Source organism: Thalassophryne amazonica, chromosome 9 (assembly GCF_902500255.1).
Source record: "Thalassophryne amazonica chromosome 9, fThaAma1.1, whole genome shotgun sequence".
NCBI classification, from domain to species: domain Eukaryota; kingdom Metazoa; phylum Chordata; class Actinopteri; order Batrachoidiformes; family Batrachoididae; genus Thalassophryne; species Thalassophryne amazonica.
In genome coordinates, this window is record NC_047111.1 from 41,224,937 (window position 1) to 41,250,909 (window position 25,973).

At 40.1% G+C, this 25,973-nt stretch overlaps 2 protein-coding genes across 2 annotated transcripts; one reads left to right on the plus strand and one right to left on the minus strand.

The window, feature by feature from the left end:
• Nucleotides 1-498: 498 nt before the first annotated feature.
• LOC117517039 (tripartite motif-containing protein 16-like) lies at nucleotides 499-3,408 on the plus strand. Its single transcript, XM_034177952.1, has one exon. The coding sequence runs from the start codon at nucleotides 516-518 to the stop codon at nucleotides 2,247-2,249; it is 1,734 nt and encodes a 577-aa protein (XP_034033843.1). The 5' UTR covers nucleotides 499-515; the 3' UTR covers nucleotides 2,250-3,408.
• Nucleotides 3,409-13,851: 10,443 nt separating this feature from the next.
• c9h5orf24 (chromosome 9 C5orf24 homolog) lies at nucleotides 13,852-25,413 on the minus strand. The gene is made up of 2 exons (XM_034177953.1): nucleotides 25,140-25,413; nucleotides 13,852-15,123 (listed from the first exon to the last, which is right to left on the minus strand). The coding sequence occupies exon 2, from the start codon at nucleotides 15,115-15,117 to the stop codon at nucleotides 14,494-14,496; it is 624 nt and encodes a 207-aa protein (XP_034033844.1). The 5' UTR covers nucleotides 15,118-15,123; nucleotides 25,140-25,413; the 3' UTR covers nucleotides 13,852-14,493.
• Nucleotides 25,414-25,973: the final 560 nt, after the last annotated feature.

Sequence of the window (25,973 nt, forward strand, 5' to 3'; positions counted from 1 at the left end):
TTCTAACAGCTAGCTGACAGCTGTCACTGCCTGGAATGACAAGATTTATACACCAAGCTGAGGTGAAATGAACCACTGTACATTAAATTGACTTTAGTGACAAGTCTGACCCCTTTTGAAATGTGACCAAATTACATGTATTTGTTTTGTGCTCAGCTACATTTTCATCAGCCAGCAATGACCACCAGAGGGTGCTTGGTGTAAAGTCTGTGCAACCTGTAGACATAATAAAACCGTTCTGTACTGCAGACAGGTTACATATATTAGAATTTCAGCTAAATTAGAGATGCTATGTGGAACACAAAAAGGACTAATTCTGATTTTATTCCTGAGCTGAAAGTTATTCAAGTTGCAGCAGGTGAACTTTCATCTCCAAGTTGAAATGAGTGTTCTTGTCCTCTCTGACAGACTCCTCCCCCTTTCACTGATCTAACAGGTTAAACTTTGGCGGAAACCACATGTGCTGGAACTGAGGTCCAAAAGCTGATAAGGAAATGGGAGGAGCTTCATCTTAGATGACATCAGCACTTTCCAAACCGAAAGTGTCTCTTTCAGACATTAGCTGTCGAGAAGAAATGGCGCAGCAAAGTGTTCAGCTGGACCAGGAAAAACTGTGCTGTTCCATCTGTCTGGATGTTCTGAACAATCCGGTGACTATTCCCTGTGGACACAACTACTGCATGAGCTGCATCACAGACTGCTGGGATGAAGACGGTCAGAAAAAAAGGCCCAGCTGCCCTCAGTGCAGGCAGATCTTCACGCCGAGGCCTGTTCTGGTGAAAAACTGTGTGTTAGCCGAGTTAGTGGAGGAACTAAAGACTGCAGGACTCCAAGCTCCTCCAGCTGATCGTTGCTGTGCCGGACCTGGAGATGTGGCCTGTGATTTCTGCACTGGGAGAAAGCTGAAAGCTCTCATGTCCTGCCTGACATGTCAGGCCTCTTACTGTGAGCGCCACCTACAGCCTCACTATGACAAAGCTCCTTTAAAGAAGCACAAGCTCATCAAAGCAACTTTACAGCTTCAGGAGAACATCTGCAGTCGCCATGATGAGGTAATGAAGATTTTCTGCCGCACTGATGGGCAGTGTGTCTGTTACCTCTGCTCCATGGATGAACACAAAGGCCACGACATGGTCTCAGCTGCAGGAGAAAGAGCTGACAGACAGACAGAGCTCGTGGCCAGTCTGCAAGGTGTCCATCAGAGAATCCAGGACAGAGAGAAAGACGTGAAGGTGCTGGAGCAGGAGGTGGAGGCAATCAGGCGCTCTGCTGATGAAGCTGTGGAGGACACTGAGAGGATCTTCGCTGAGCTGATCCATGCTGCTCAGGAACGACGCTGCGAGCTGAAGCAGCAGATCAGATCCCAGCAGGAATGTGAAGAGAGTCGGGTTGAGGAGCTTCAGGAGAAGCTGCAGCAGGAGCTCACTGAGCTGAGGAGGAAATCCATCGAGCTGGACCAGCTCACACACACAGAAGATCACGTCCATTTTCTCAAAAATTACTGCTCTCTGTTGGCTCTGAGGGACTCCACAGTCTCAGTGGACGTTCATGTTCATCCTCTGAAGTACTTTGAGGGCGTGATGGAGGCTGTGTCAGAAGCAGGAAATAAAGTGCTGCGTGTTCTGAGTGAGGAGGGGACAAAGATTTCATCCAGACTGTCTGATGTGGCTGTTTTACTGTCACCAAAAGAGCTGGAGACCAGAGATGAGTTCATGAAATATTCACATCAACTCACACTGGATCCAAACACAGCAAACAGACGGTTACGTTTGTCTGATGGAAACAGAAAAGCAACATTACTGAGAGCAGATCAGTCATATCCTCATCACCCAGAAAGATTCACTGGGTTGTGGGAGGTCCTGAGTAAAGAGGGTCTGACTGGACGTAGTTACTGGGAGGTGGCGTGGAGTGGGACAGCTGTTATAACGGTCACATATAAGAATATTGAGAGAACAGGGGGGAGGAATCAAAGTGGATTTGGATTCAATAACCAGTCTTGGTCATTACAGTGTGACAACAGCGGCTACTCATTCAGACACAACGAAGTGAAAACTTCTCTCTCAGGTCCTCTGTCCCACAGAGTAGGAGTGTATCTGGACCACACAGCAGGGACTCTGTCCTTCTACAGCGTCTCTGAAACCATGACCCTCCTCCACAGAGTCCAGGCCACGTTCACACAGCCCCTTTATCTGGGATTTTGGTTTCAATTTCCTTTAAATAGCTCCGCTGAGTTGTGTGAACTCAAATAAACAGCAGTTAGGAAAGTACATTTTTTTTTATTGATTCACTTTTTATTATTATTGAGGGATTTGATACTTTTTCAGACATGTTTAAATCATTATCATTTTATTTAGTAAACATGTTCATGAGTCATTCCACTTCAGTTCATTAAATATAAGAGAAATTCTCCTGACCATCTCAGAAAAAAAATGTATTTCTTCATAATTACTCATTTTTCAAGGGGCTGTTTAAAAACTTAGATGTAAAGAACTTGACATATTTTCGGCTAAACATTGGGAACTATGAGTGAATGTGAATGCTCAGCTGTTGTAGCTCAAGTTTAACATGGAATTTTGAGAGCTTGAATTTCCCCAAAAATTTGCCTGTGACCCCAGGACCACTTTTAAAGTCCAAGACATAATCTAGCCGGAGAATATTATCTGGGGTCAGATGAATCATTTCAGAGATATTAAAGCTCAAATGAAAACGATTTACACCCAAAAATGAAATAAAAGTAAATTCTGCTGTATTTGCATAAGATTGACCCCAACTGTATCATTTATCAGTTTTCAGAAAGCTTAACTTTAGACCATATAAAATTGTGGCTTGAAAGTTAAAAAAAAAATGAAAATGTACATTTATGAATGTGGTTTGTGGAAAAAATATTTGAAATTGATGGCATAAATGGCATGTAAATAACTCTTGGTGGATATATTCAACCAAGTTCTGGATCACTGGATTTTTTTTTTTTTTTTTTTTTTTTTCCCCCCCCACCACATCATTCTCTGTAGACCTCACACTGTATGAAAATCCCAGTAGATCAGCAGTTTCTGAAATGACTGCCACAAACAAAAGCATGGAAACTATCTTTATTCCACACTGTGATCGTTGGTTTGAACTTCAGCAGATCCTCTTTAACATGTCCACATACAGAAATTGAGTTTTTCTTGCTTGATTTGTCTCTTGATATTTGCTTTAATGAGTTGATCAGGCATACCTAATGAAGTGGCCAGTATGTGTACATTAGCAATGATTTTGTATGTGAATTCAGTTTAAATACACTTAACCTGTGAATTACTTTGACTTTTAGCTGTAGATTTTTAAAAAAGTAACATAGAAATTCAGAATGTATTTCAGATTTATTACACAACTTTCAAACATTCCACAACAAACATGCAGGAATAAAATGGGAATTACACAAAAAGCTTTACAGTATTTTACTGGACTTCACATCTCCTCAGATGTATGTGTAGTTATTAAAAAATACAGATGTGTTAATTGAAATGTGGAAGAGAACCAAAGGTAAATGAGTCTTGTCTTATTCCTGATTCGTTTGCAACATTTTTCTCCCTTTCTTGACATTTGAAGCAAGACGTCATTTCTGTCACTGTTAAATGATCATTATTATTTACAGACTGTGTTCTACACACCTGTGTACTAACTGTAGATGTGGTAGGAATGTATTTTCTACCTCAACATTGCTGGCTGAAGTCCATGTTGTGGAACAGAATAGAAGCATTATTATTAATCCACCTGTGCTTTGTCTGCTGGGACAAGAACAACTTTCTTCAGAGAAATGAACCAAAACACATGCATGAATGTTTGAGTGCAATGGTACAAGAAGTCCTGAAGCATGTTTCAGCTTCTTTCTTGTTTAGAAGCCTGCGATTTCCAGAGTACAAGTCGTTTGTTTTTATTGGGTTGGGAAGTCTTGTGACTTTTCCCTGCTGCAACTTGGAGTGAAAAATCATGCATTCATTAATAATTCTAATAACTATTCATGTCCGGCTTTCTCAGGAATCAAAGCATTAAACAAACAATAATAAAATAAATGCAAATAATATAAATTACATTACAACAGTGCATAAAAAATGAAGAGGTGATAATATATTTTTTTAAAAAGTGCGACTTATATTCCGGTGCAACGTCTAAGTTTTTTTTTTTTTTTTTTTTTTGTCTCCAAGAGGAATTTGTTGACAGGTGCAACTTGCACTCTGGAAAATACGGTAGGACACTTAGTAACTTGTGAAGACTCACACTTCTGAGACTTCTTATTGCAGACAGTCGATAAAAGAGTGTAGAAACTGGCTGTATTGTGTATTACAAGAGTTCAATGCAGCAAACCAAGTCAGTCTAAGTGCCAGGCTGGCAAAGTGGCCAATCCAACCCAGTCTCACTGTAGTTGGAGGAACTGGGTTAGAAAAGTACATTAATCTATGGGTTCGTGACGGGGGTATGAAAATGGGGTGCTTTTCATGAGGGGGGCACAAATTCAATTCATGAGGGGCGCAACAAAATGTGGGGTGAAGGGGGGGGTCATGGTAAAGGGTAGGGGGTTATGCTATGGTTACAGTTAGAGTTAGGAGAATGGGAAGATTATAAATAGCAAAACAAAAAACAGGTGTCACAAAAAAAAAAGAGAGACCGGACTGGGCCAATCACAGTGCTGCAAGAACAAGGAAAAATTAATAATTGTTTGCAAAATGCGATGAAACAGACTAAAGAGGGAGAACATCACACCAGTGCACACTTTGTGGGATGAGTGGAAAGAGCGGAATAAAGTCACACTAATGTGCACGTGCAGTTGGGCACACAGTCAGATAAAACAGTTTTTCCGGAAACCAACAGGAAGCATCTTCAGATCTGGAATTTAGTCGTGATAATACATGCAAGTTGAGAGGCAAGTCAGTGTACATGGTGCCACCTGGTGCCCTTTAACGCTGCAACTTTACAGCCTCGTGACACTGACATCCAAACATCTTCAACACAAACAGTCAAAGGATGCACAACGTCCGGGCACCCCAACAACCACAACCTCAACAAGCAGCTGTAACGGTATATACATAACTACACAAGAGCTACAAAACACAAGAACAAAATTATTTCACAAATGTTTTTTTTTAAATATCTACTGCTGAGAACAACGATAAATGGCATTTTACAATGTATTTTAGAAATGGTCATTTTAAGTGTTTTTCTAACAAAATCTAAAATGTACTCCTGTAATGTCTGAGCACACATGAAAGGATTTGTACAATTTCTTAAAAAACAAAACAAAACACAATACTACATTTAACTGGAGTGCTTTTTCAGTCATATTTTAAACCGTGTGTGTTCTTATAATACTGGTGTTCATCAAATACAAGCGCAGACGTCCGACACCCGGCAGTTGTGAAATGTGCTCTTTGCTAAAGGAGGACTCAGAAAATGATCTGATGTGAAAGTTCACGAACCGGTGTAAACACTAAAAATCCTTCAGCAAAACAAGAGATAGAAAAGAACAAACTGGGAAAAGTAACCACAGTACAGGATATGCAATAAAATAATTACTGCACCAGACTCTACTTTCTAAAATTTTGTGATTCTGCTTTCAATACTTGTGCACATTGAGATTTCACATAAAAGACAATTTGGTGAAAACTGAATTCATGTTTGGTGGGGAGGGGATGGAAGGTTCCGTTTCTGCACAAACTTACAGTATTTTCCAAAAACACGTACTGATCAATCACAACCAGACTTCACGATACAGATCCCTGATCCATACCTCCACCGAGAAGGTTGTGCTTCATTATAATCTGTCGCCTGGATTTGTCACTCAGCAGATTTATGTAAAAACTACGAGGCCGATGTTCATTCAAATTGATGGAGGGATGGAGCATCAACAAATTTGAAAAAAACAAACAAAAACAATCCAGAGCAGGTTACAGTTACAGAATCCCCACTGCCCACTTTCTGAAATACGGCTATTTTTATGATTATTTTCCATTTTCATAATTTTCTCAATTAACATTACATGGCTGTTTGTGAAAAAGGTTCTGGCAAATACATAGTGAAAATACACTCACTGGCCACTTTATTAGGTACACCTGTTCAATTGCTTGTTAACACAAACAGTTAATCAGCCAAACACATGACAGCAACTCACTGCATTTAGGCATCTCTACGTGGTGAAGAAAACTTGAAGTTCAAACCGAGCATCAGAATGGGGAAGAAAAGGGATTTAAGTGACTTTGAATGTTGTTGGTGCCAGACGGGCTGGTCTGAGTATTTCAGAAACTGGTGATCTACTGGGATTTTCACGCACAACCATCTCTAGAGTTTACAGAGAATGGTCCAAAAAAGAGAAGAAATCCAGTGTGGACAAAATGCCTTGTTGATGTCCGAGGAGAATGGGCAGACTGGTTGAATGGGCGACTGTGTGATGCCAACACGTCAATGGGTGATTCTTTAACTACGGGCACTATTGGCCTTGTAAATGTAATTTCCACCACACCATTGCCTTACAATATAAAGCGCCTTGGGGCAACTGTTTGTTGTGATTTGGTGCTATATACATGTGCTCTGATGTCACTGTTTATCTCCATAGAAACTACCCAAACAGTTTTTCATACAAACTATTTAAAGGGACATTACAGTGTTGTGGAAATTACAGCAATAGTGTGGGACAACTACATTTTGTTTAAAAAAATCACAACAGTTGTATGACATTGAATACCCCAATTATGTTTTGATTATTTTACTGATATTTTATTCAGAGATGTTTTAAAACATTAGAAAAAACGTTTCTTTACCATTCATTTTTATCATTGAAGATCAAAAGTCTGGGTGTGGGACAAGCACAAAACGGCAATATTTGCATATGATGATGCTGAAAAAAGGTGAAAAAGTCATCATAGACTACGAGAACAAATTTCTTAACACACATTCATTGTAAAGATAACTATAAAAGTGTGAAATTTCCCCTTTTTTCTGTTTTTCATACAATATGATCAAAGGACATAAGTGCCCGTAGTCTAAGAATCACCCCAATATGGACCAACATCCCTGAGGAATGTTTCCAACACCTTGTTGAATCAATGCCACAAAGAATGAAGGCAATGCTGAAGGCAATGCTGAAGGCAAAGGGGGGGGGGGGGGTGTCTAACCCAGTACTAGCAAGGTGTATCTAATAAAGTGGGCAGTGAATGGAGCTATGAATATGTAGAATTTAGTTCAGAGTGTTTCCACAGCATTTGGATCCAGTGGAACAAAATACGTTTTCATGTCATGAAAACAGTTGTTTGTCCTTCAGTTTTTCTCCTCCATCAGATACATCAGGTTTTTTTGGGCAGATACGCTTTCTAGCACAGCCAACCATCCCTTTAAGTAAGAAATATACTCACATACCAAGCAAGTCCCGCGGCTGCTCACATTGGGCAGTAACCACAAAAAGAAACTTTTAAAAGTATATGATGAAGCTTTTCATGATGGAAAGATTATTTTAAAAAATGACAAGAATTAAAGCTGGAGTACACATAGAGATTTATGTGTGGTGATCAACTTCAAGTCAGAATGTGGAAGTTCTGATTTCCAAACAGGAAAATTCAGAAGCTACTTTCCATTTACTGACAGCCTTTAATCATCTTGCAATATCACATGGGAATGGAAGACTGTATCACCATCATAAATTATATTTTAATTCACATATTCTCCTGTAACAACTGCTCCATTTTTTCCCAATCTATTCTCACACAAGGACACTTTCTTTCCCAAATACCAGGAAAAAGTGGATTTCTGTCATGTTTGAGGTTTCTACATAAAGATTTCCAGTCACCCTGGGACTACTTCTTGACTATCTGCCTTGAGAATTAATGATTCAGTTTTAATTAGATGGACACACAGGTAGCATGAGCAGGAATCAAACCAAAGTATACATATTGTTAGTCAAATTCCTTGTCGCACTGAGCTATCTACTCAAGTGTCACCCAGAAAAACAAACGTTTATGCCAAAGTGGTCAGCATAAAAACCTATTCACAGAATTAGTTAGGAACTGCATAAAAATTACGATTGTGTCCGTAGATTATTTGAATAATAGAACATTTGTTAAGAAAATGCACCACTTTCATGCTAAAAAACACCACTATAATTGGGAACATACCCCGTACCTTATTGATAGTGTGGTCATAAACAGTGAACTTTACTGAGGTAAGAGAAGCCTGCATTTCTTCCTGGATGAGTCTTCACTCTGTTCTTTAAGTACTTTTGGAATTACAAGCACATTATCTCTGATTGTTATTGCTGTTCTGTAAAGTCCCAGAGTATGAGAAAAAGTTTTGTAATCTTTCCCAAAATGATATATTTAAATCACCTCCTCCACCTCTTTTACAGTTTCTTTTGATGTTGGCATAGTGTGCACTGGGTAAGACATTTCAGGCCACAAAACACGGCTGAAGCAGTTTTATATAACGGTTGAGTGGATCCTTGTCATTTGATTGATGGCTTGCATGTCACGTGACATAGATTATTCATACAATTTGCTTATGTTTCATTGACCATTCAATAGTTATTTTTTACTGTGCAATTTTAGTGCTATATGAAATGTGCTATTGCATGCTCCAACCAGTGCGAGCGCTCACACTACCGGGGCAGTATTTAGCTAAACATAGCAGAGTTTGTTTTGCAGTCGGAGGATGATTTGAAGGAGCTAATTGAAGCTGATAATTCTTCTAACACACACAAAAACCACAAATCCACCATGCTGTAAGGCGTCTGGTGGCATGAAGAGCTGTTAGCATGAAGATGAAAAGCTGGTCAAATTTAAGATGCGATTTTTCACAGGAGTGAGGAAAGCAGATGGCAGTGTGTACACATCAAGTGGACGGCATCACGGACGACTGAGAACAATTTTGGACTCCTATTTAAAGTTTGTGTTGGACTGTTAAGCACCAGTGACACACACCAAAATGTAAGTCCCTTTTCTGTTTGTTTATAAATTAATATCAAATGACAAGGATATATTTTCACCATCATATAATACAAATAATGAACGTTTTTCCATTGTTTCAATGGAACAAATATTTAATTCGATGAAAGATGGTACGTACCATTCAATGTTTGCTCAAGTTTCTGTTGTACGTTAAATATTGTTCAGTTTCTCAATAAGTGAATGAGAGGCATTTTATTTACCCTAGGGACTGTCCCTAGGGTGAATAAAATGCCTGCGGGTCACAGAGCTTTCTCTTATCATGCCCATTCTGTGGAATGATCTCCCTGCATCAATAAAACAGTCAGATTCTGTAGAGACTTTCAAGTCCAGACTTAAGACGTACTTCTTTTCCCTTTTGTATGGTTAGCATACTGGCATATTATGTTACTATGCTTTTTACTCTTTTAATTCATTTTATTAGGAAATGGAGCATGCCACAGCCTCAGCTTTATCTAAATTCTGGGTCTTTCAGTGAAGCTTAGGACTAGTGGCCGGCGATCACCTCAGTATTTCTTTTGTTTCTCTTGTTGCTTAATGCTGAGAAATTATACTGTATTTGTAGTTTTTCTGATGCCTGATTGTTTTTTTCTTTTCTCTCTGTCTGAGGTGCAGCTCCATCCAGAGATGGGTGTGGTGTCTGTTCTGGAAACCCTCCTGTCCTGTGGACCGGCAACATTTCCTGTATATTCGTTTTTTGAATCGTTTTGTAATTTGTGTCTGTAGCATAGCCCAAGCAGAGGGTCACCCTTTTGAGTCTTGTCTGCTTGAGCTTTCTTCCTCAGAGGGAGTTTTTCCTTCCAACTGTCGCATGTGTGCTTTCTGTGGGGGTTGGTAAGGTTAAACCGTGCTTGTGTGAAGCACCTTGGGGCAACTTTGTTGTGATTTGGTGCTATATAAATGAAAATAAATTGAAAATTTAAAATCGTTGTAAAGCACTTTGAGCTTCTGTTTCAGATGGAAAACCAATACATTAAATGCATTCAATTTGCCATGACCATAAAAATACAGTTGTATGCAAAAGTTTAGGCACCCCTGATAATTTTCATGATTTTCCTTTATAAATCATTGGTTGTCTGGATCAGAAATTTCAGTTAAATATATATATAATGCAGTTTCTAGTTTTTACAGAAAGTGTGCAATAATTATTTAAACAAAATTAGGCAGGTGTATAAATTTGGGCATTTTACTCATTTGACTACATTTAGCTCTAATTATTGGAACACGAAATTGGTTTGGTAAGCTCATGGACCCTTGACCTCCTTACACAGGTGAATCCACTCATGAGAAAGGGTATGGCCATTTGCAAATGTTTCCCCTCTATGCATCTCTTCTAATGAGTGGTAACATGGGAGCCTCTAAACAACTCTCAAATTACCTGAAAAAGATTATTCAACATCATGATTCAGGGGAAGGATACAACAAGCTATCTCAGAGATTTCCGGTGTCAGTTTCGACTGTGAGGAAACACAGTGAGGAAATACCAGCAGGCACAGTATTAGTTAAGGCCCAAAGTGGCAGGCCAAGAAAAAGCTCAGATAAGCAGAAGCAAAGGATGGTGAGAACAGTCATAGTCGACCTACCACAAGCTTGCTGCAGATAGTGTCTCTGTGCATCATTCAACTATACAGCGCACTTTGCACAAGGAGATGCTGTAATGCAGAGGAAGCCTTTTCTGCATACACACCACAAACTGAGTCTCTTGAGGTATGCTAAAGCACATTTGGGCAAGCCAGCTTCATTTTGGAATAAGGTGCTGTGGACTGATGAAACTTAAATTGAGTTATTTGGACATAACAAGGGGCAGTATGCATGGCTGAAAAAGAACACAGCATTCCAAGAAAAACACTTGCTACCTATAGTAAAATTTGGAGGTGGTTCCATCGTGCTGTGGGGCTATGTAGCCAGTGCAGGTACTGGGAATCTTGTTAAAGTTGAGGGTCACATGGATTCCAGTCAATATCAGCAAATTCTTGAGAACAATGTTCATGAATCAGTGACAAAGTTGAAGTTGCGCTGGGGCTGGATCTTTCAACAAGACAATGACCCTAAACACTGCTCAAAATCTACTAAGGCATTCATGCAGAGGAACAAGTACAACATTCTGGAATGGCCATCTCAGTCCCCAGACCTGAATATTATTGAAAATCTGTGGTGTAATTTTAAGCTGGCTATCCATGCTCACAAACCAACAAACCTGAGATGTTTTGTAAAGAAGAATACCCTCAACCAGAATCCAGACTCTCACTGGAAGCTATACGAAGTGTTTAGAGGCTGTTATTTCTGCAAAAGGAGGATCTACTAAATATTGATTTTTTTTTTCTGTTTATGAACCTGCCTAATTTTGTTTAAAGAATTATTGCACACTTTCTGTAAATCATATAAACTTCATTTCACTTCTAAAATATCAGTGTGTTTGTCTGCTATATGATATACAACACCTGGCAAAAATTATGGAATCACCGGCCTCGGAGAATGTTCATTCAGTTGCTTAATTTTGTAGAAAAAAAACAGATCACAGACATGACACAAAACTAAAGTCATTTCAAATGGCAACTTTCTGGCTTTAAGAAACACTATAAGAAATCAGGAAAAAAAAATTGTGGCAGTCAGTACGGTTACTTTTTAGACCAAGCAGAGGGAAAAAAATATGGACTCACTCAATTCTGAGGAAAAAATTATGGAATCACCCTGTAAATTTTCATCCCCAAAACTAACACCTGCATCAAATCAGATCTGCTCTTTAGTCTGCATCTAAAAAGGAGTGATCACACCTTGGAGAGCTGTTGCACCAAGTGGACTGACATGAATCATGGCTCCAACACGAGAGATGTCAATTGAAACAAAGGAGAGGATTATCAAACTCTTAAAAGAGGGTAAATCATCATGCAATGTTGCAAAAGATGTTGGTTGTTCACAGTCAGCTGTGTCTAAACTCTGGACCAATACAAACAACATGGGAAGGTTGTTAAAGGCAAACATACTGGTAGACCAAGGAAGACATCAAAGTGTCAAGACAGAAAACTTAAAGCAATATGTCTCAAAAATCGAAAATGCACAACAAATGAGGAACGAATGGGAGGAAACTGGAGTCAACGTTTGTGACCGAACTGTAAGAAACCGCCTAAAGGAAATGGGATTTACATACAGAAAAGCTAAATGAAAGCCATCATTAACACCTAAACAGAAAAAAACAAGGTTACAATGGGCTAAGGAAAAGCAATCGTGGACTGTGGATGACTGGATGAAAGTCATATTCAGTGATGAATCTTGAATCTGCATTGGGCAAGGTGATGATGCTGGAACTTTTGTTTGGTGCCATTCCAATGAGATTTATAAAGATGACTGCCTGAAGAGAACATGTAAATTTCCACAGTCATTGATGATATGGGGCTGCATGTCAGGAGGCACTGGGGAGATGGCTGTCATTACATCATCAACAAATGCACAAGTTTACGTTGATATTTTGGACACTTTTCTTATCCCATCAATTGAAAGGATGTTTGGGGATGATGAAATCATTTTTCAAGATGATAATGCATCTTGCCATAGAGCAAAAACTGTGAAAACATTCCTTGCAAAAAGACACATAGGGTCAATGTCATGGCCTGCAAATAGTCCGGATCTTAATCCAATTGAAATTCTTTGGAAGTTGAAGAAAATGGTCCATGACAAGGCTCCAACCTGCAAAGCTGATCTGGCAACAGCAATCAGAGAAAGTTGGAGCCAGATTGATGAAGAGTACTGTTTGTCACTCATTAAGTCCATGCCTCAGAGACTGCAAGCTGTTATAAAAGCCAGAGGTGCAACAAAATACTAGTGATGTGTTGGAGCGTTGTTTTTCATGATTCCATAATTTTTTCCTCAGAATTGAGTTAGTCCATATTTTTTTTCCCTCTGCTTGGTCTAAAAAAGTAACTGTTACTGACTGCCACAATTTTTTTCCCTGATTTCTTATAGTGTTTCTTAAAGCCAGAAAGTTGCCCTTTGAAATGACTTTAGTTTTGTGTCATGTCTGTGATCTGCTTTTTTTCTACAAAATAAAACAACTGAATGAACATCCTCCGAGGCCGGTGATTCCATAATTTTTGCCAGGGGTTGTATTTAACTGAAACTGCTGATCCAAACAACCAGTGATTTATAAAGGAAAATCATGGAAATCATCAGGTGTGCCCAAACTTTTACATACCACTGTATCAACCAATGGGAGGATGTGTTTACTACGAGATTTGCTTTGGACTCGCACATCATTTTGAGGTTGGACTTCTCAAGATTTCTCATTATACTGCCTACATGGTTTCACAGAATGAATCCAAAACATAATGGCAAAAGACTAATATGTGAAGAAAAGTTTACGTGGGAATGCCATACCTCTGCTGTTGCTGTGTAGATTACAGCAAGAGTAAATGAAGGTATACTGGGAGGTGAGAACTGTGAACTTTGTGTGATATCTGTCTCAACATGCTTGACTGTGGTTAACAATAACAGCAGCAACGAACATGTACTAGTTAAATACGAACACGAACAGAAGTCATCCCAGTTGACAAAAGTCACGACAACCAAACAAGGTTTACATTAGCCTATTTTTAGCAGGACATGAGAACACAACTAAGGAGGAGGCAAACAAATGTTTAGCTAGTATGTGCATTATTTTTCCATCTTAGTTAAAACATTGGTTCAGGCTTAACTTCATAAATTCTAATTTTTAACATTTACAGCTGTTTTGATGACATCTACATGCAAACAAGCAATTTGGGGCAATTTTCTGTCAACAGGTGGCCAGCGCTAACCATTAGCATCAAATAGTGTTAGCAAAGCTGCATATGCTAACAAGCGTTCACATTCTGTAAAACAGCCTAACAATACACAAATACTCCATTTCGACTTAATCTCTGGCTGAAACAGTAGTTCATTCCAAACCCTGACATCCAGTCATTTATGGAAAACTTTCACTATGTTCACTTATTACATTTGTGGGCATTATTTGAAGTTGTGGGAAATGTTGGAGTGGACTTATGGCATGTAGAATTTGTATGTTTTCAAAGTGAAAGACCATTATTCCTATAAAACTCGTTGCTTCTCTCTGCAGAGACAATGGTGTTTCCTTCACAGATTTTTTTTTACACTTCATTGTGATTATTTAAAAAGAGAAAACATGAATAATATATACATACAATCAAACATTTGCTAAATGGTGTTAAAATGCTACATATTTAGCACAGTAAAAATTTTAATTATTAACTATGACAACGGTTCAGTGAGTTAAAACCTTGTGTAAAAAAACAAACACCTTGTATTATTTTCTCCAAGAAAACAGTTGAAGCAACATAGTGAGAAACGCTTCGAAGACTTTAGCGATTACATCAGGCAGCAGACACACATATGATACCAACACAAACAATACAAAAATCAATGTCTCGGCCTTGCAACAAATCGGTAAAGACTACAGTTACACCCAGTATTTAGTAGGAATCCTGTGGGCATGTGTCTTTTAATCCACCGATGGAAGAGTAGAAAGAGAGTGCAGCCTTTACTCAGTAGCTGTTTTGTCTTTGCACGAGGGTTCACACAGGAGCTCTTTGTGTGGCAGTGGATAAGGGAACGCCGCTCCACTACAGGTGCTACCATAACCCAGTTTCTTGAGGCGAGAGAAGCCCTTGATGCTGCCTGGAGGCCGTCCAGGGCTGACTTTGTACCCCGCCGCTCTGGTAGTACCCAATGGCCTTCCCGGGCTGGTCTTGAAGCCAGCGGCTCTGGTGGTGCCGAGAGGCCGTCCGGTGCTGGTTCTGTACCCGGCTAGCTTGGTGGTTCCCAGAGGTCTACCACGTCTACCGCTCTTCCCAACGCTTTTGTTCTTCTTTTTGGATCCATCCGGTGGCTGATCTGCGGTTTTAAGGCCTGGTAGCTTTTCAGGTGTGCGGTGGCTACCTCCAAGAATGTCCTGTCTCTGGCACACCATGGATTTATGGCTCTGGGTGGGCAAAGCCATTGGAGCCAGTGTCATCTGAAGAGACGTTGGTGGGGGAGGTGGGTAAAACTTGCTTGCTTGGGTGGTGCACAGGTCAAAGTGTGCGGTGGTGTGGTGGCCGTCCTCTGCGAGGCATGATGGCCTGCTATTAATGCAGAAGTCACTGGTTGACACCTGGCGCATCATCTTCAGCTGGTGGTCAGAAACAAGTAGTTAGTGTGTTGTAGAATGGATAACTATACTACAGACATAACAAATGCTGCACACTGGATCTGTTGAAATACAAGTGCGGCAAATTTCAATTTCAAACTGAGTGTTGGATCAGTTTTTTTTCCTCTCCCTACTGGGTCAATGTTTCTGATGACCAGGTACTTTATTTTCTTTTCCTTCATGTCTTCCTTTATTCTACACAGCAGGTAGCTGAGTGGATAAAGAGCCAACCTACCAATATTTAGACCTGGATTTGAATCCCACCAGTGCTGCCTGTGTACTTGGACACTTAATGTACACGGTACCAGTCTTGGCTGGGAAGTAACTTGTAATGGACTGGTGTCACATCTAGGGAGTAGTCATGGACTCTCATCTGCTTCATGCCACAGAAAACGGAGATAAGCACAGGCCTGATGGACTTACTAATTCCTTTATCCTGTCAATCCACTTCAGCCATCCCACATTGTTTTTCGCTGCATTTCCATTCTCTTGTACAACCCCTGGCAAAAATTATGGAATCACCGGCCTCGGAGGATGTTTATTCAGCAGATCACAGACATGACACAAAACTAAAGTCATTTCAAATGGCAACTTTCTGGCTTTAAGAAACACTATAAGAAATCAGGAAAAAAAATTGTGGCAGTCAGTAATGGTTACTTTTTTAGACCAAGCAGAGGGAAAAAATATGGAATCACTCAATTCTGAGGAAAAAATTATGGAATCATGAAAAACAAAAGAATGCTCCAACACATCACTAGTATTTTGTTGCACCACCTCTGGCTTTTATAACAGCTTGCAGTCTCTGAGGCATGGACTTAATGAGTGACAAACAGTACTCTTCATCAATCTGGCTCCAACTTTCACTGATTGCTGTTGCCAGATCGGCTTTGCAGGTTGGAGCCTTGTCATGGACCATTTTCTTCAACTTCCATCATAGATTTTCAATTGGATTAAGATCCGACTATTGCAGGCCTGACATTGACCCTATGTGTCTTTTATGCAAGGATGTTTTCACAGTTTTTGCTCTATGGCAAGATGCATTATCATCTTGAAAAATGATTCATCATCCCAAACATCCTTTCAATTGATGGGATAAGAAAAGTGTCCAAAATATCACGTAACTTGTGCATTTATTGATGATGTAATGACAGCCATCTCCCCAGTGCCTTTACCTGACATGCAGTCCCATATCATCAATGACTGTGGAAATTTACATATTCTCTTCAGGCAGTCATCTTTATAAATGTCATTGGAATGGCACCAAACAAAAGTTCCAGCATCATCACCTTGCCCAATGCAGATTCGACATTCATCACTGAATATGACTTTCATCCAGTCATCCACAGTCCACGATTGCTTTTCCTTAAACCCATTGTAACCTTGTTTTTTTTTCTGTTTAGGTGTTAATGATGGCTTTCATTTAGCTTTTCTGTATGTAAATCCCATTTCCTTTAGGCGTTTTCTTACAGTTCGGTCACAAACGTTGACTCCAGTTTCCTCCCATTCGTTCCTCAGTTGTGTGCATTTTCGATTTTTGAGACATATTGCTTTAAGTTTTCTGTCTTGACGCTTTGATGTCTTCCTTGGTCTACCAGTATGTTTGCCTTTAACAACCTTCCCATGTTGTTTGTATTTGGTCCAGAGTTTAGACACAGCTGACTGTGAACAACCAACATCTTTTGCAACATTGCGTGATGATTTACCCTCTTTTAAGAGTTTGATAATCCTCTCCTTTGTTTCAATTGACATCTCTCATGTTGGAGCCATGATTCATGTCAGTCCACTTGGTGCAACAGCTCTCCAAGGTGTGATCACTCCTTTTTAGATGCAGACTAACGAGCAGATCTGATATGATGCAGGTGTTAGTTTTGGGGATGAAAATTTACAGGGTGATTCCATAATTTATTCATCAGAATTGAGTGAGTCCATATTTTTTTTCCCTCTGTTTGGTCTAAAAAAGTAACCGTTACTGACTGCCACATTTTTTTTTCTTGATTTCTTATAGTGTTTCTTAAAGCCAGAAAGTTGCCATTTGAAATAACTTTAGTTTTGTGTCATGTCTGTGATCTGCTTTTTTTCTACAAAATTAAACAACTGAATGAACTTCCTCCAAGGCTGGTGATAATTATTGCCAGGGGTTGTACATCACATTCAAACCACCTCAGTCTATTTCCTTGTTCTATTTTCCTTGTTCTTTTTCTGTGCTCTCATTTTTTAATTCCGTGCATCTTCGTAACGCAACACATTTCTTCCCAGTCCAACTTCTTCACCTGCACTCCCCTCAATACCCACGTATGAGGAGGTGTATTTTCAATCCTCTGAATCCACCGTTATTCACATTCCGGATTGGGTCAAGGAGCGCGCACTGCACTTATACATTACATGCACATAGTGTCTGTAACTCTACAGATAGATGCATTAGAACTACCTCAGTCCTCACCCCTCATATACACTCACTGGTCACTTTATTAGGTACACCTTGATAGCACCGGGTTGGACCCCCTTTTGCCTATAGAACTGCCTTAATTCTTCATGGCATAGATTCAACAAGGTGTTGGAAACATTCCTCAGAGACGTTGGTCCATATTGAGATGATAGCATCACGCAGTCGGCCATTCAACCAATAATTTGCATCATTTATTAATGAAACTGGAGCAAACTTTAACTTTTCACCCCTGTACAAACTGAAATTCACCTTCGTCACCATTTTTGCTGTTTTTACCCCATAACTCCAGAACATTCCATCATAGATAGTCCAAACTATACACTTTTGGAATTGTTATGATCAGACAAATAATGTGATATAGTTTTCAACGTGATTGGAGCATTTATAAATTGACCTCTGTGTAATTCTTCATTGACCCCTAACTGGCTACAGCTATCATCCTAGGATGGCTATCATACATTTTTGTGTAGGCCATGGTACATTGAGGCTGGATTCTAAGTGTCGTTTAGTCACCTTCAGTGGTACCGTTTAGGTCAAAATTGATAACTGGCGCATGGACTAAGCATTTTCTGAAATACTCAGACCAGCCCATTTGGCACCAATAACCATACAACATTCACAGTCCCTTAAATCCCCTTTCTTCCTCATTCCGACACTTAGTTAGAACATCAGCAAGTTGTCCACCACTTCTAGATGCCTAAATGCATTGAGTTGTTGCCATGTGATTGGCTAATTAACCATTTGTGTTAGCAATCAATCAATCAATTTTTTTTATAGAGCGCCAAATCACAACAAACAGTTGCCCCAAGGCACTTTATATTGTAAGGCAAGGCCATACAATAATTATGTAAAACCCCAACGGTCAAAACGACCCCCTGTGAGCAAGCACTTGGCTACAGTGGGAAGGAAAAACTCCCTTTTAACAGGAAGAAACCTCCAGCAGAACCAGGCTCAGGGAGGGGCAGTCTTCTGCTGGGACTGGTTGGGGCTGAGGGAGAGAACCAGGAAAAAGACATGCTGTGGAGGGGAGCAGAGATCGATCACTAATGATTAAATGCAGAGTGGTGCATACAGAGCAAAAAGAGAAAGAAACAGTGCATCATGGGAACCCCCCAGCAGTCTATGTCTATAGCAGCATAACTAAGGGATGGTTCAGGGTCACCTGATCCAGCCCTAACTATAAGCTTTAGCAAACAGGAAAGTTTTAAGTCTAATCTTAAAAGTAGAGAGGGTGTCTGTCTCCCTGATCTGAATTGGGAGCTGGTTCCACAGGAGAGGAGCCTGAAAGCTGAAGGCTCTGCCTCCCATTCTACTCTTACAAACCCTAGGAACTACAAGTAAGCCTGCAGTCTGAGAGCGAAGCACTCTATTGGGGTGATATGGTACTACGAGGTCCCTAAGATAAGATGGGACCTGATTATTCAAAACCTTATAAGTAAGAAGAAGAATTTTAAATTCTATTCTAGAATTAACAGGAAGCCAATGAAGAGAGGCCAATATGGGTGAGATATGCTCTCCCCTTCTAGTCCCTGTCAGTACTCTAGCTGCAGCATTTTGAATTAACTGAAGGCTTTTCAGGGAACTTTTAGGACAACCTGATAATAATGAATTACAATAGTCCAGCCTAGAGGAAATAAATGCATGAATTAGTTTTTCAGCATCACTCTGAGACAAGACCTTTCTGATTTTAGAGATATTGCGTAAATGCAAAAAAGCAGTCCTACATATTTGTTCAATATGCGCTTTGAATGACATATCCTGATCAAAAATGACTCCAAGATTTCTCACAGTATTACTAGAGGTCAGGGTAATGCCATCCAGAGTAAGGATCTGGTTAGACACCATGTTTCTAAGATTTGTGGGGCCAAGTACAATAACTTCAGTTTTATCTGAGTTTAAAAGCAGGAAATTAGAGGTCATCCATGTCTTTATGTCTGTAAGACAATCCTGCAGTTTAGCTAATTGGTGTGTGTCCTCTGGCTTCATGGATAGATAAAGCTGGGTATCATCTGCGTAACAATGAAAATTTAAGCAATACCGTCTAATAATACTGCCTAAGGGAAGCATGTATAAAGTGAATAAAATTGGTCCTAGCACAGAACCTTGTGGAACTCCATAATTAACTTTAGTCTGTGAAGAAGATTCCCCATTTACATGAACAAATTGTAATCTATTAGACAAATATGATTCAAACCACCGCAGCGCAGTGCCTTTAATACCTATGGCATGCTCTAATCTCTGTAATAAAATTTTATGGTCAACAGTATCAAAAGCAGCACTGAGGTCTAACAGAACAAGCACAGAGATGAGTCCACTGTCCGAGGCCATAAGAAGATCATTTGTAACCTTCACTAATGCTGTTTCTGTACTATGATGAATTCTAAAACCTGACAAACTCTTCAAATAGACCATTCCTCTGCAGATGATCAGTTAGCTGTTTTACAACTACCCTTTCAAGAATTTTTGAGAGAAAAGGAAGGTTGGAGATTGGCCTATAATTAGCTAAGATAGCTGGGTCAAGTGATGGCTTTTTAAGTAATGGTTTAATTACTGCCACCTTAAAAGCCTGTGGTACATAGCCAACTAACAAAGATAGATTGATCATATTTAAGATCGAAGCATTAAATAATGGTAGGGCTTCCTTGAGCAGCCTGGTAGGAATGGGGTCTAATAAACATGTTGATGGTTTGGATGAAGTAACTAATGAAAATAACTCAGACAGAACAATCGGAGAGAAAGAGTCTAACCAAATACCGGCATCACTGAAAGCAGCCAAAGATAACGATATGTCTTTGGGATGGTTATGAGTAATTTTTTCTCTAATAGTTAAAATTTTGTTAGCAAAGAAAGTCATGAAGTCATTACTAGTTAAAGTTAATGGAATACTCAGCTCAACAGAGCTCTGACTCTTTGTCAGCCTGGCTACAGTGCTGAAAAGAAACCTGGGGTTGTTCTTATTTTCTTCAATTAGTGATGAGTAGAAAGATGTCCTAGCTTTACGGAGGGCTTTTTTATAGAGCAACAGACTCTTTTTCCAGGCTAAGTGAAGATCTTCTAAATTAGTGAGACGCCATTTCCTCTCCAACTTACGGGTTATCTGCTTTAAGCTACGAGTTTGTGAGTTATACCACGGAGTCAGACACTTCTGATTTAAAGCTCTCTTTTTCAGAGGAGCTACAGCATCCAAAGTTGTCTTCAATGAGGATGTAAAACTATTGACGAGATACTCTATCTCACTTACAGAGTTTAGGTAGCTACTCTGCACTGTGTTGGTATATGGCATTAGAGAACATAAAGGAATCATATCCTTAAACCTAGTTACAGCGCTTTCTGAAAGACTTCTAGTGTAATGAAACTTATTCCCCACTGCTGGGTAGTCCATCAGAGTAAATGTAAATGTTATTAAGAAATGATCAGACAGAAGGGAGTTTTCAGGGAATACTGTTAAGTCTTCTATTTCCATACCATAAGTCAGAACAAGATCTAAGATATGATTAAAGTGGTGGGTGGACTCATTTACTTTTTGAGCAAAGCCAATAGAGTCTAATAATAGATTAAATGCAGTGTTGAGGCTGTCATTCTCAGCATCTGTGTGGATGTTAAAATCGCCCACTATAATTATCTTATCTGAGCTAAGCACTAAGTCAGACAAAAGGTCTGAAAATTCACAGAGAAACTCACAGTAACGACCAGGTGGACGATAGATAATAACAAATAAAATTGTTTTTTGGGACTTCCAATTTGGATGGACAAGACTAAGAGTCAAGCTTTCAAATGAATTAAAGCTCTGTCTGGGTTTTTGATTAATTAATAAGATGGAATGGAAGATTGCTGCTAATCCTCCGCCCCGGCCCGTGCTACGAGCATTCTGACAGTTAGTGTGACTCGGGGGTGTTGACTCATTTAAACTAACATATTCATCCTGCTGTAACCAGGTTTCTGTTAGGCAGAATAAATCAATATGTTGATCAATTATTATATCATTTACCAACAGGGACTTAGAAGAGAGAGACCTAATGTTTAATAGACCACATTTAACTGTTTTAGTCTGTGGTGCAGTTGAAGGTGCTATATTATTTTTTCTTTTTGAATTTTATGCTTAAATAGATTTTTGCTGGTTATTGGTAGTCTGGGAGCAGGCACCGTCTCTACGGGGATGGGGTAATGAGGGGATGGCAGGGGGAGAGAAGCTGCAGAGAGGTGTGTAAGACTACAACTCTGCTTCCTGGTCCCAACCCTGGATAGTCACGGTTTGGAGGATTTAAGAAAATTGGCCAGATTTCTAGAAATGAGAGCTGCTCCATCCAAAGTGGGATGGATGCCGTCTCTCCTAACAAGACCAGGTTTTCCCCAGAAGCTTTGCCAATTATCTATGAAGCCCACCTCATTTTTTGGACACCACTCAGACAGACAGCAATTCAAGGAGAACATGCGGCTAAACATGTCACTCCCGGTCCGATTGGGGAGGGGCCCAGAGAAAACTACAGAGTCCGACATTGTTTTTGCAAAGTTACACACCGATTTAATGTTAATTTTAGTGACCTCCGATTGGCGTAACCGGGTGTCATTACTGCCGACGTGAATTACAATCTTACCAAATTTACGCTTAGCCTTAGCCAGCAGTTTCAAATTTCCTTCAATGTCGCCTGCTCTGGCCCAATTGACAATTGACTATGGTTGCTGGTGTCGCTAACTTCACATTTCTCAAAACAGAGTCGCCAATAACCAGAGTTTGATCCTCGGCGGGTGTGTCGTCGAGTGGGGAAAAACGGTTAGAGATGTGAACAGGTTGGCGGCGTACACGGGGCTTCTGTTTAGGGCTACGCTTCCTCCTCACAGTCACCCAGTCAGCCTGCTTTCCCGGCTGCTCGGGATCTGCCAGGGGGTAACTAACGGCGGCTAAGCTAACTTGGTCCGCACCGACTACAGGGGCCTGGCTAGCTGTAGAATTTTCCACGGTGCGGAGCCGTGTCTCCAATTCGCCCAGCCTGGCCTCCAAAGCTACGAATAAGCTACACTTATTACAAGTACCGTTACTGCTAAAGGAGGCCGAGGAATAACTAAACATTTCACACCCAGAGCAGAAAAGTGCGGGAGAGACAGGAGAAGCCGCCATGCTAAATCGGCTAAGAGCTAGTAGCTACGCTAAGCTAGCGGATTCCTAAAAACACGCAAAGTGAATAATGTGTAAATAATTTAGAGGTGATTCAGCAGGAGTGCTTTAGTTAAGGCACGTAAAGATTACACTGGGAAACAAATCGTAATCTAGATAACTAGATCAATCTAACTGCGCAGATTAAACAGCTAACAGATACAGAAAAACACCGCTGTGCTCCGGAACAGGAAGTGATACAATACCACAGTGAGAGCCAACCACCAGTAGAGGCCAAGCAGGTGTACCTAATAAAATGGCTGATGAGGGTAGTTTCAGGATGGGTAAAGTTGTAATCCCATTACCAGATTAGATGACAGAGTTCTTCAGACCTGGGAACACCTGCAGACCAGTGTGCATGTTTCATGTCACGCTCACAATGTCACAACTTGGGGTTCAGTGTCTTGCTTAACGGCATTTCCGACACAACCTGCAGTTTGATTCCGTTGCCCGTCAGTGGGTAGCCAATATTAATGTTCTTGGGAGTCCTTGAAATTGATTTGCATTCTCAAAGGCTTCTTCAAACATCTTATATATTCTCAGAGGACTAATGAGGTGGACACAAAGACACATCTTCTTTCATAGTCTTAATATCCCAGCACACTCATTTACTGCAAATCTATCAGTGTTTGGATGTTGCAGCTGATACCACAGTTAGTCAGCGGAGATACATGTTTACCAGAATCCAAAGGGTGTCAAAGTGTGAAATAAGGGGTTACCCCCCTTTTTAATAGGGCCATACACAGATGCAAAAGGAGAAAGCAGGTTTAACTGACAACCACTGCAGTGGTACCAATGAGCTGTGATCACAACAGTGCTGTCAAATCAGGTCACAGAAAGAAAGCCTGGGTATGTAGATCTCATCACGTTGTACAGCCCCTCTGGAATGCTTTTCTGATGCACATTCTGAAATACTGGATTGATTGTGATCAAGACCATTTGCCCATAAAGGTTACATTTCTATTTTCAGTGTTTACCCTACAGTATTATAGGCCTGGCAAACTGCCAGGCCAGAAATACTTTATTTAGGTATAAGACGAACAAAAATTACCACCAAATATCCATTAATTTGCATGTCACATCAATCATTTCAGCATACTGAACGCTTTGATTCTGGTATTCTCTCACACAAACAATCTTCTGTGGTTTAAATTATTTATAGTTATTTGACACTGCACTAACAAGTTCATTATTTTCTGATCTTTCCGGCAGTCATCTGACAGCCACGCAAAGTTTAAAACACCCGCTGCTGTTAGACATCAGGAACCCCCCCATAACAAACTACATTTATACCGGCTATACTAAAATATGAAATGGAGCGAAATGAAGCCTGATAATCGCTGTAAAATGTAACGAAATGGAGCAGACTCACCCAGACTAACTCCAAATATGATTCAATTAAGTACTTTTATTTAAAAAAAAAAATACAAAACTGGGACTGATAACAAAATGGAGCAGACTGACCCATTGGCTGAAGTTTAATCTCTTGAACACCACATGGCGTATCTGCCCCTAGTACAGAGCGCATCTCACAAAAAAAAAAAAAAAGCCAAACAATTAAATAAGTACTTATTTGGAGTCAGTCTGCTCCATTTCGGGTTTTTTTTTTTTTTAACCCCTATTTTGTGATGATCAGTCACCATTTTATATTTTAGTATGTCCCCATTTATACAGGTGAAAATATGCCAAATATAGATTTCATGGTGGCCATCTTGGATTTAGCGCTCTGGTGGAGTTAGCCAAAACCTTTGAGAGCTATACAGGGCTTATTTTCTTTATCATTCAATCATCTGAAAACCACCTTCAAATCTCGCTCAGGAAACAATGGTCAATAGGAAGGGCCTCTTTTATTTTTGGTGGATTTTGTCATTTCTGACATACAGTGCCCTCTGGTGGCTGATATATTTCTAGTCTGCAGGAGCTGGGCTTTGGTAAACCTGAGTATATTTTTAGGTGCAGCTTGGGGAAAAAAAACAGCAGCTGTGTCTGGGAACTGAAGTTACTTTTCTCCCTCCCAGCAAAACACGTTTAAACTTATAGCGAAGCTTATGACACGACCAATCCATGAGATGTGAAATGTTGCTGTTTTGCACTTAAAGGCCACCTTACTGTCTCCTGCAGAGAACACAGGCTACAAAGATGAGGAGTGCGGTCACTGCGCGTAGTCGTTCATTCACAAATTAATTATTAATTAGTTAAATAAACAGCCTGTGGGTTTTTTTCTTTAAGCTCAGACGACAAAAAGCCAGTCTGTGTTGGGGGAGGGGGTTCGTTTTCGTTTTGATCTGAATAACGGTAAATCAGGAATAAGGGCCTCACCTACAGGCACCTTTACGGCTGTGTGTGTGTAAAATATGAAACGAGTGTGCGTGCAGGACGTTGGCACGACGGTTACTGTACCTCAATTGTTCGCAGATCCCCGAGCAGAAAGGGTTAAGGAGAAAAACCAGCTTTCATCCCTGAAAGCGCCACTCGATCCATTCTCCAAAACATTTGTTTAAAAACACCAAACGACATCAAAACATCGACATGCTGAATATTTTCTGTGTGAAGGTCGAACAAAACGCTCGGCGCACAAACGGCTTTTATTTGCAGACTCCAGAGGTTTGGATGAGAATCGCAGCCATTTTCCATTAAAAATTAATAAGACAGGAGCGCAGTCTGCGCATGCGCACACGTTCTCCTCCCAAAGCAGACTGTTTACACACAATCCCACTTTTTTTTATATATATATATATTTTTTTAAAACACGTCCTAAAATAAACAGCAAGAAAGCTGCTCCAACTCTGACGCCATCAGACAAACGGAACCACGTATTTAAGTCCATGAGCCTGAAACCAATTTTGACCAAATCGGTACAATTTAAAGGGGACAATCCAGCCCCTGACCTACGCAATGTATGGTGGCCATCACAGGGTGGCGGCTCCAGCCAGGGGCCAACATTTACAAATGCTGCAGTCATATTTAAAAGTACACCACATTGTTTGTTTGACAAAGATTCTGAAAAGGGTATAGTCTGGACTATCTGTAAATAAATGTTCCAGAGTTATGGGTAAAAAACTGCAAAAATGGTGACAATATCTATTTGTTTATACAGGGGCCAAAAGTTAAATTGCTTCAATTTTATTAAAAAAGTGATGCAAATTACTGGTTGTGCAGATAGGGTTATTAAATGGAATCGTTTTGACTGAGTTGAATGTTTGGTCTCCAAAGAAAAGGTCAAACAAGGTGGAC

What these genes read in the sequence shown, in the direction of transcription:
- c9h5orf24 (XM_034177953.1), bottom strand. Translation starts at nt 15,117, where the DNA reads ATGATGCGCCAGGTGTCAACCAGTGACTTCTGCATTAATAGCAGGCCA.
- LOC117517039 (XM_034177952.1), top strand. Translation starts at nt 516, where the DNA reads ATGACATCAGCACTTTCCAAACCGAAAGTGTCTCTTTCAGACATTAGC.